General features: G+C 33.4%; 1 protein-coding gene across 1 annotated transcript; it reads right to left on the minus strand.

Annotated features, from left to right (window-relative positions):
* Positions 1–269: 269 nt before the first annotated feature.
* On the minus strand, positions 270–4,114 carry LOC147295981 (calmodulin-binding family protein). Its single transcript, XM_086236254.1, has 8 exons — positions 3,923–4,114; positions 2,612–3,133; positions 2,401–2,515; positions 2,251–2,316; positions 1,976–2,155; positions 1,652–1,891; positions 1,426–1,527; positions 270–1,314 (listed from the first exon to the last, which is right to left on the minus strand). Exons 2-8 carry the CDS (start codon positions 3,088–3,090, stop codon positions 475–477), a joined length of 2,022 nt encoding a protein of 673 aa, XP_086092380.1. The 5' UTR covers positions 3,091–3,133; positions 3,923–4,114; the 3' UTR covers positions 270–474.
* Between the last annotated feature and the right edge of the window lie 7,132 nt (positions 4,115–11,246).

The following is an 11,246-nucleotide window of genomic DNA, read 5'->3' on the forward strand; positions in this document are numbered from 1 at the left end:
TAAATTGAGAAAGCATCCACACCGTCCAAAGACTATCGTGAGGAATACAAATAGACACGTCTCTATTATTTGAAGAATCAGAATTTCTCACTGTGTCAAAGATGGTAACGACTAACGAGTGACAATGAATGGCTCCACGGGTGGTTGGAGCTGAACCAATCGAATAACGTTTTTTACTTTTTTCCAACATAATATTAATATCCCCTTAACTGCATTAGTAATTTATCAATGCATTTTCAGATTGGTACCAAAGACGACTTAAAAGGAAGTAAAAAATCAAATTGAATCCTCTGTTGTATTAAAAGGGCATCAAGCCCACCAAAATTTTACAATTTTTCATCTCATTTTGTTAAAGATGATGAACTCTACTGAAAGAATGTATACATGATTTGAGTTAAAAAGAATGACAAAGAATTCCTATATCATCTTTTCTATTCACACAAAAGAATAAATCAATAACGAATCTATTTTCAGTCATGATACATTAGCAATTGCCGTTATGCTATTTCCTCTAAACAGTGGGGTGGACTGTGTTCTTGAATGGTGACTGAGTCTTGCTCTTGGAGAAAAATTCCCTCTATCAAATGCTGCGGAGCTTAGGATTGCTGCCATCTCCCCGCCACTTGTTGTCGGTGTCAGCACCGTTGGACTCAATCCGCTACTGCTAGTAGTGATCCGAGTAGAGAAGTATGATCTCGGACGGGTAGCACTTCTTGGAGACAAGTTGACATGCTCCAAAGCTCGGAACTGGAGCTCTGAGGGATAGTCCCTCACACAACCAATGCGGGGTCCAGCTCCTGTTGTCCATTTGCAGGACAACTGCTTTCCCAATTGATATGATTTCATTCCTTTGTGTGAGTTAATCCTTTTGAGAATTGATTCTTCAGGAATGGCTTCTTCCTCAGTCTCTTCATGGTTTTCTTCAAACAAGTTGTTCTTTGGAACCATGTAATCCTGTTCCGATGGAAAGCTTTCTTCTGCTATTTCATAATCCACTGGAGATTCTACAGGGAAACTAGTGCAACAAGAACCAGCAGCTTGACTTTCACTCTCAAACAAAGTTTCCCCTTTTGGTATTTGGAGATTAGACAATTTTCTACTAACGCTGCAAAGCCGGATTGACATATGCGATTCTGTTGCAGCAGCTTGTCCCATTGAATCAGTCTCCTCTCCAATCAAGTCTTCAACAATGGTCTCTTCAGTCTTTAATTCACATACATTTTGGATCAAGTCCTCTTCAGATGAGTTGCATCTGATATGACCGCTGCTTCTTTTCTTGCTAACTGAATCATCTTCCTGATCAACTGGACTCATCTGAATATAACAGAAAAGTGCTTTTTTAGTACAAATGTTTCGACTTATTTTCTCTTGAAAGTTAATAAAACACTGCAAAAGAATATAAAGCTTTTTGCTTTTTCTCTATACCTTAACATCTGTGAGATCCACATTGTTCTCTTCAAGGAATGAGACAAAGTCTCTGAAATTTTCTTCTGTGGGCCGGTAATGACCACTGTGAGGCCAAACTGCCTGTAGAAAAGTCACAAGAAATCAATGTTAGAGACGATGAAAATATCTAAAGATGGCCATAAAAACAATGGGAACTAAGAAAAGAGGAAGGAAATTTAACAAGTTTTTAGTGTTACAGCCATACCTTAATGATGCCATGTTCAACAACTAATCTTCCAGCAGCAGATGTGGCTCCTCCAGCCAAAAAACTTGAATGCTGAAATGTGCCCTTTGTTTTCTTGCCAACATATAAGGTTTTAGAAGTGCTAAGGACAAAAATCCATTTGGTATCCTGGTCTTCTCCAGTTGTATGGAGGAGCTGTCCTGATTGCTTGTAGAAGAATTTTCCATCCTCCACAACAACTTCATAGGCCATTCTTTCCATCTGTATTGAGCAAAATAATTATCAGCAAATAAATTGGGGAAAAAAACAGATCAAAGGATTATCAATAAGAGCATAAAGGCTTACTGGTCCAAGATACTTGATACACTGCTGTTGAAGTTTTGACCGAGGGCATTTTTCAACAAGGTTTACTTCCTTTCCTTCTCCTATATCTAGCCAGTAGAAGAAGGGTTCTCTACTCTGACAATGAAGCCATTTAACGTAATAAAAGTGTAGATTGTGTCCATATCGATGCCTTGGATCAATCTGTTTTCAATCAATAATAAATATTTGAAATCAGTAACAGCTCATAAAAGATCAAAGAAAAAAACAAAAATTGACACTCAATGCAATCAACGTACCGCCTCAAGCCAGTGCTGTAAAGCAAGTTTTTGTGCTTTATCATTCTTTGATAGACCTTTTCCAACCTGCAATGACAAAGAAATGCTTTAATTTTTAATAACTAAGGAGAAACCCAAAATGAAGCATATAGAGATCAGTTCAAAATTTACCTTGGCAGCTCTGGTCCTTGCTCTAGACCAACGCGAAACGGCAGTTTCATGTTTCTCAATTTCAAAGAATGATATAGAGCTACGCTTGAGCTCAGCAAAATCCAACAGCTTCCACCTATATAATTACAAAGAATAGAATTGAGTAAGATAGAATCACATTAAAAAGTTTGCGTAAAAGGGAAAGATTAACACATAACAATGAAATACATACCAGCTCTGCTCAACAAGAACTGCACAATCTGCTAGCTTTCTTCTGGTTCGGAAGCTTTTGTACACTTTCTGCAATTTAATTGCGGCCATGTGTTTGGGGCTGGTGGGATCCGATAGTTGCAAGGGTCGGATCATGCCCAACAAACTATCTGATCTTGGGGATTGAATGTCCATCTCTTTGCTATTGGGGATGATTGATGCAAAGGCCATACTACTTTCTTTACCTAATGAAGAAGCCTTACGCAACACCATTTTCTCTAATTCTCTCCCTTTAAAACTAACAGAAGTTTCTAGTGTCATCTTTCCACAGCCTAAGGATTTCATTATTGTGGGTTCTGTATCACAACTGTTGAAACTGACTGATCGAACTGGAGTTTTTACTTCATCATCTCCAAAGCTGATGGATTTTACAATTATTGACTCTAACCCACTTTCCAAATCGTTGTGCTCAGAAAATGGGCAAGAAAAGAAAATCCCCATACGACAACAAATGAGGTTTTAGCAACCCAGACAGTTCAGATTCCTGTGAAAACAAACAAATGAACAGAAGTGAATAATACATATCTGACAATGCCTTACATAACAGAAAAACATCACTGGAGGCACTAAATCAAGCTGTTATCAATGTAAACATGCATTTAAACTATCCCAAACATGTACTAAAACCTATAAGACAAACCCACCATGAAAAGAGCTTAGATCTACAAACCCTAGAGGAATATTAACTAGACAACCGAGAAGGTAAGTACGCACACATCCGGATGCAATTGCAATTGTATTCAATTAGAAAAAAGCCCAGGACGTCCATCTTCTTCAAATAGCATTGTCTATATAGTAAAATTTATCAATGTAACCATTTGAAGCAAAGCAGATATTGCCTTATCACCAAACTATAAGCGGTCTCATTTTATATTGCTGTAAAACCCATTGAAAACCCATGAATCTACAACCCATTCCCAAAAATTCAACTTCTAAAAGAAAACAAACACACATCTCTCTAATCAGAACCCAATACAGAGAAACCCATTACGCAAACCATCTTGGATCAAACCCAGCATACAAACCCATTAAGCAAAGAGCTTGGATCCACTAAACCCATTACCAAAATACTAAAACTCAAACAAAAAGCATTGAAGAACAAGCACATTCCCATGAAATAAATATCAAAAAACCAGAACACCAACCTCCAACATGCACCCAAGAAAGGAACTTTTACCATTTAGACTTCTTTACAGACCAAACGCCAAACAAACAGTGAGAAGGAAAAAAAGCAACAAGATAATATTTTGTAGAATTGACGGGGCATTATTACCTTTAAAGGAGGATTTGCGAACCAACAAACTAACAGAAACAGATTGTTGTGTATTAATAGAAAAGAAAGTTCCGAATTTGAGCGGTGAGTGAGAGAGGAGTTTGAGTTGTTTGAGAGGGTTGGTTTGGGTAACAAAGCAACAAAAAATTAATGAAGAGTAAAGAGTTAGTTCTCTCTTTGTTCCTTGCTATACAAAGCTCCGGTGCTTTTCGAACTGGACTTATGCTTGATGTCCCATATATAGACACCCTGAGTGAGAGAGAGAGACCACGAGGGCATGGGGTTTTACTGGGAAATAAACAGAAATTTCAAACTAGAAAACCTTTGTTTTTTACTAAAACTAATTTCTTTTTCTTTTTTGATGGGTTCTAATTTCTAAAACTAATTTCTTTTTTTCTTTTTTCTTTTTTTCTTTTTTTGTGGGTTCTACAACTAATTTTTTCGGGGACGGCCGGACGGGTGAGTATTATTAAACATTTAAACCAGTTTATCTTTCTTTCTTTTTTCTTCCCTCTTTCTCCGAAATTGTCAGAGTTAATATATATAAATAATAACTTGATTCTTGACCAACTAGGCAAATCTTGTTTGCACTTAAATTCCTTACAATAATATTATACTAATAGTGCCCAAAAAATTTTATCAAATTATTGTCACAAAATGTCTACTGCATCTGCGTGATCATGGAATTAAATTTCAAAAAAGTTTTTGAAATTTTTATTTTTTTGAGGTTTCGAAATATTATCAAAACGAAATAATCAAAATTTTGTTAAAAGTTTTAATTGTTATAGCCCTCGAAATTCTAAATTTAATTCATTGAGCATGATAGTATCTTAGTTGTTATACATAAATAAATTGACGAGATTAAGATAAATAATTTTTGGAATATTTAAAATTTAAAAATTAAAATCTATTTTTGTGTTTTAAGTATTACTCAATTCATTTACTTCGTCAATTGAATAAGCTAAGTTATGTATACACACACACACACGCGTAAGTATGTAACAAGGGTTTGGTCCTTCCACATAATTGTGTTTAGAACTTAGTACTAACGTACTGATTTAAAAAATGGCTTACTTATTTTATTCCATGTAAACAAATAATATTAAGTAACTAATCTTGGAGCACTGTTCACTTTTACTTGCACTCTTCTGTTTTAAGTAAATAATTAAATATGAAGAATAAACATATATATAGTTAGCATAATTAATTTCATGGAAACTATATCATACTTTAATGTTTCTGTCATTTCAGAAGAAAACTAGAAATCATAGTTAGTTAAGAAAGTAAGATGGACTTGTTCATAATCGCCAGCGCTTGCGTCATGATCGAATTCTCGTACCTCCAAGTAATGGGTAACATAGCTTGACCCACAAGCTTTTTATTAGCATCACCAAATAGTCAAATACCAAGGAGGACAGAAATTAACCAAAAGTCTATTCAAAGGATAGAATTTTAATCAATTTCATACCAAATTAATTATATGTACTTTTGGAAGGGTGATTAATTAGAGGGAATTAGCTAGCTAGCTAGCAAGCTAATTGGGATTTAATTGGTTGGTTTGATGATGTGTTTGCACATGTGGAGTCTTTTGGATGGATATGACCGCGTTGTTGTGGATTAATCTGAATTATTTTGTTAATATCGGTCTTTATTGATTATATTCAAAAGTGAAAGTTTTTTTTTTTTTTGGCCACTTGAAAGTGAAAGCTTAAAGTCTTTGAAACTTCCATGCATTGCTCTAGCTAGCTAGCTACTAAGTATGTCCCACAAGTTGACTTGAATATCCCACAAATGCAGAGAGGGTTTGATGGGTTAATAACTTAATAACAACAAAAATTCCATTAAAAAGTCTAAAGCTAATATTAGTTTAATACCATATACATATAAGAAACAGTCAAAGCTTGTACAAGATGGCTCTTCATTGCTCATTAGTAATAAGTATTATCTGTCCAAGAAAATAATATTATATATTATATATATGTAAGCAGAAAAATATCAGGAGTGTTCTAAAGCTAATTAGTTAGTAAGTTAATACGAAACTAATTATATTTTTGGACCCACCACATAACTAATCTCATAATCTGAACTGTCTATTTTTTAGGTCATACTTCAAAGATCATCATATAAAAAATCAACTACATTAGAAATCATTTAGTCATTTAATTGTGATCAAATAAATAGACGATCACTATTTTCGACAAAATCATATAAGTAATTGTTATCATAATCAAATGGCTAAATGACTTCCGATTTTAGAGATTTTTTATAAAAATGATCTTTGAAGTATGGCCTAAAAAATAGATGGTTTGAATTTTGAGATTATATTGTGCAATGGGTCCAACATGGTAGTTGATTTTGTATTAACTTGCTAATCAGTTAGTTTTAGAGCATTATTGAGAATATATATATACTATGAGCGATGATGTATATGAAAGTATTGTGCATGTATTTTGGTACGAGGCAATTTATTTATGGCAAACTAGCTACCATAAACCCCACTAATGATACCCCACTAATGATAAGTGTGACATAGACATACGTGTGCTCTTTATTGGGTGACTATTGTTGTAAAATAGCAAGAATACACATACGGGGAAGGTAGGTCCTTTTTTTTCTATGCATATATTGGGAAGTTGCAAGGTAAACTGGTTTAAAAATCTACCAATAATTTGAATTGCAATATTAAAAAGTTAAACTTTTAATATTAAATTTTATTCTTTCAATATCAAATTAAACTTTTAATCTATCATGATTCTAAATAAAATCGCATCTCTTTTACTATTTGGATCGATCAACTAAACAGACTTCGATTTAGTGAACCGAAATTCCATATATTCTTGTACATTTGGAAAATTGGAGTTATATATATTATATATATATATATGTTGGTTTTGGACTCATTTATATATGAAAGAGAAAAACTTTTGCTTTTTCATTAAAAAACAGCATGCTTTTGACAGTGAGAATGAAGCTAAATTTGTGTGCTACTTTTGACTGGTATTGGAAACACAACTTTTTGAATATGCCCTCTTATGGCCAGCAAAACTGCAAAAGCCTTCTTTTATGTTTTAATGAAGTGACTTTGAGTTCAACATGGACAATATTTTTAGTTTTGAGCCTTTTGAGCATTAATGTATGGTATCGCATGGCATGTGATTCAAAGTTTAATTATTTACTGAATTTATTGAATGCATACGTAGATTAGTTTGTAAAGTGCAAATACGCGTAGCCGAAAAGCCCAACAATGCTGAATTGCTGAGTTTTTTAAATATGTGTATCCGTAATCCATGTGTCGGAAAGTAGTATACAGCATAAGCATATGATTATATATCATATTTATATATCCGGCCTCTGTATACGGATATACCAATCACCAACACAAAACATATATCTAGATTTTTGGTAACTTGACAGCTGGTACGTTGCTTGTTTATGCACCCATATCAATGTTCCGTACACAAGCCCAATAAGAAATGTTGTTTTAAATGAATCAAAATTAATTAAATGTTCATCACAAATCTGCCCTCGTCCAAACTACTTTCTAGGAGTACTAATCTTAATTGGTCTGAGAGATTCAAACTTACAACATTTTCTAATAAAATTGAGTAAAATATCAATAACTCAATACTTAAACTAAAGTTAACTCAATACTTAAAGGATTTTTGCCTCAGTTTTTTCTTAATTGATGAAATATTTGTTTGAGACATGCATTTCATCTAAAAAAGATTAAAGATTAAAATATAAAATGTAATGTATGAGATGAATTGTAAAATCATACATATCCAAATTAATGAAGGACTTGATATGGGTAATTTACGATTGATTAAACATATTTAGATTTACTTTAAAATCATGTAATTGATGAAAATGGATAATATATAACCCAAATAATTGAGCAGATGAGGGATATATGGATGAAGATTAATTGATGGAGATGGAGTGACAAGTCCGGGGATATGAATGTAATCTTAAGGCAAACACATCTGGATTTTGTTTGTCTTGGTTTTGAATTTTGATACGGAGGTGTTAAAATATGAAGAATTTGGCATATATGACCTGTAAAAGGAACATAAAATAGAGTTTAAGAAGTCACTTTTTGCAATTGGCAACGTGTTTTGTCAGAAAGAGAGGCACTTAACGAAACCTCGTCCTTTTAAGTAGTGCAGTTGTTTTTTGTTTTGGAACCCACAATAAGTCAAACCCTACAAACAATTCCAATTAAGGTGTGTTTTTTCTTTTTGACAGAATTCCAATTAATTAAGTTCAAGTTCCAAAAATCCTTTATTAATTGAAAATGAATTAACTGGAGACATAACACCGTCAGGTCCAACTGTCATTTGGGATCTGCATGCAAGGTGAAGGGTACTTCGCACCGTACGAGCTGTGGACTCGCCGACTACGGGTCCACGATCATGCCCACGTGTCCATATCTTATTCATCCACGTGCTGCTGCCTTGTATGAGTGCTACAGACATACCTAACACCCCAGAGGCCCAGACAGCCATATCCCATGACAGTCCCAGTAGTACTACTACTCTAATTTATTTATTTTATAGGGGAATTAATTACAAAGAATTAAGATGAAGCTTTCATTTTTAGCCAAATGTTTATTATTTTAAATATTTTTTTATTTTTGGCACTACTTGCCAATGCTTATTTTCACTCACTGACTTTTCCAATCATGTTGATGTATGATACGTAGCCATATATGTATTGGCTAATACATCTGTATATCCTTAATTTCTTGTTGGAAGATTAAGTAATGCGTTAATTAGGGGTAGGCATTGGGTTGAACAAACTCAACCAATTCGATCCAACATTTATCTTAGTTACACTCTAGCACTTTTTTCTTGTTATTTTTTAATAATTTGGGAAGAGAGATTTGAATTTGAGATCTATCAAATATCAATTATAAAATTTTAAAATAAATTTTAAAATAAATAGCAATCATCCATCAATTAATTATTTGAATCCATAAGAATTTGAACCTAGATCCATTATCATTTGAAGTTATTAAGATAGAGGAAATTACAGATTTGGTCCACTTATTTTATACCTAGTTCAATTTTGGTCCACGATCTTTTTTAAGTTCTGTTTTGGTCCACTAATTGTTTCATTTGTTCAATAAAGGTCCAGATTTGTGACTTTAAATCTTTTGGGTTGTGTTTTCTTCAATTATAATTGAAGTATAAGTTATATTTCATCATTTCTTAGTCATAAAAACAAATTTGGAGTATTATAATCTAAGAGAATTGAGATTTGGTGAAATTTGAAAAATTGGCAGTTTTGGGTACCCTACTTTAGGGTCAATTATCTTGAGTTTTAGAACTCCAATTTGAATGATCTTTATATGGTTGTAAAGAAGAAATGCATAGCTTTAAAACAAGTATATATTTGCTGAATTTGGGTGAGATTTGATAGGGTAAAAAGCATGCCAAATTTGAGAAAACAAATCTGGACCTTTATTGAACAAGTGAAACAATTAGTGGACCAAAACAGAACTTTAAAAAGATTGTGGACCAAAATTGAACTAGGTATAAAATAACTGGACTAAATCTGTAATTTCCCCTATTAAGATATATAGCTAGCAATGATGGATAAAAAATAATTTGGCAATTTTGGTTACATAAAAATAATGTTTTGTAGGCTAAAGGTAGGCAATAGACAAGGGTAATCGGGATATAGCTGGAGAAGACGCGGGCCCACATTAAATAATGACAGCAATGTAATGTAGAGTAGTGCAGCTATGCCTTTGACTACTCAATTCTTTGTGCTCTTTTGCCAGTCTTCCATGCATACTTGCTTGCTTGCTTCCAAAGTAGAAACAAAGAAATTAAGAAAACGCGCTTCTTATTCTAATTTTTAACTTGTACTACATAGTCTACATATATATATATATATATATATGGAACCAGTAACACTAAGCACCGACTACCAATATATGCTGCTCAATCCCATTAAAGCATTATGGTCTACGTATTGAGCTGCACTGCAAGAAAGTATATATATATATATATATAAGTAATACTACACTTACTATATTTTTATATCACAATTTCATACCATCTTACATGACATTTATACATTGGACACTATAAATTAAAAAATAAAATCTAAAAAAGAAAAAAAAAATACCCTTCCAGTAAAGTAATGACACATCAGATAAAATACAAATGTGAGAAAAAAAATGTGAGACAACTAACATTATTGTATATATATATATATATATGAGTTTTATTACTATTGACTTTTATTATATATATATATAGTAATAAAAGTCAGCTAAACTTGTATCTTACTTATTTGTTTATATATATATATATATAGTAATAAAAGTCAGCTAAACTTGTATCTTACTTATTTGTTTTTCTCTATGCATAAAAAGTCATCCTAGATTATGTTGACGTTTGCTGGATTTGCTTCCTATATATATGCTGCCCTTTCGAATTTTGGAGCTGGTGAGTCATCACTCAGCCCCACCGGCCCGAACCGCCCGGTTCAGAAACACGCACACACAAGTTTGACCTTTACGGCTTTACTTATCAATCAGTCGGATAGAGACTACTGACCAATGGACTATGACAGCATATATGACCCACCTCACCTATGACCTGGCTAGCCAACTACAAAATCATATCATCATCAATTCATCATCCATCAAAAGCTAGCTTAGCAAATTAAAATAAATGGGATTCATGGACGGTGATTCAAGTATGCAACTATGCATGCAGTATAGCTTTTTTCTTTTATCATTCTTTTTCTGACTAAAAAAAATACTAGGCCACCCACCCATACAACTGTGTGAGAGAGTGACAGAGTAACACTAAATTCTGAATTGAGTCATAATGTCAGAGCTAGCGTTGACGTTAATCCATGATCAACCATCATGTACAGGCTTCTGCCTTCTGGTCCTTCCTCTTTAATTTCTAATTGAATTTCTTTCAAGGGGACCCCTCTGGTCTTAGACTACTCTTAGTTAATTAATTAAACACACACTAATTTTTCAATGTTTCACCTAAACCCATCTCTCTCTCTCTCTCTCTCTCTCTCTCTCTCTCTCTCTCTCTCTCTCTCTCTCTCTCTCTCTCTCTCTCTCTCTCTCTCCCTTTATTCTTTATGCTTTATCTCTCCCTTTATTCTTTATGCTTTATCAAGCTAACGTTTTCGTCACATACAAACTCTATACCATATATGTAGAGAGTCAAATATACATGCAAACACTAAGTGCAATCTCTTTTTTCAGTAAATTGAAAATGGGTAAAGAATGAATTCGAACTCAACACCTATTAAAATTAGACTTCTCATATTATATGCATGTCAAACG

This window comes from Dryas octopetala, chromosome 1 (genome assembly GCF_963921425.1).
Source record: "Dryas octopetala chromosome 1, drDryOcto1.1, whole genome shotgun sequence".
In the NCBI taxonomy this organism is placed as follows: Eukaryota; Viridiplantae; Streptophyta; class Magnoliopsida; order Rosales; family Rosaceae; genus Dryas; species Dryas octopetala.

Bases quoted from the DNA above. Each gene is read 5' to 3' on its own strand.
- LOC147295981 (XM_086236254.1), bottom strand. From the start codon at position 3,090: ATGGGGATTTTCTTTTCTTGCCCATTTTCTGAGCACAACGATTTGGAA. The intron at 2,317-2,400 runs GTAAATTTTGAA...TTGTCATTGCAG, and splicing joins CAAGGACCAGAGCTGCCAAG to GTTGGAAAAGGTCTATCAAA. The intron at 1,315-1,425 runs GTATAGAGAAAA...TGTTATATTCAG, and splicing joins TGGATCTCACAGATGTTAAG to ATGAGTCCAGTTGATCAGGA.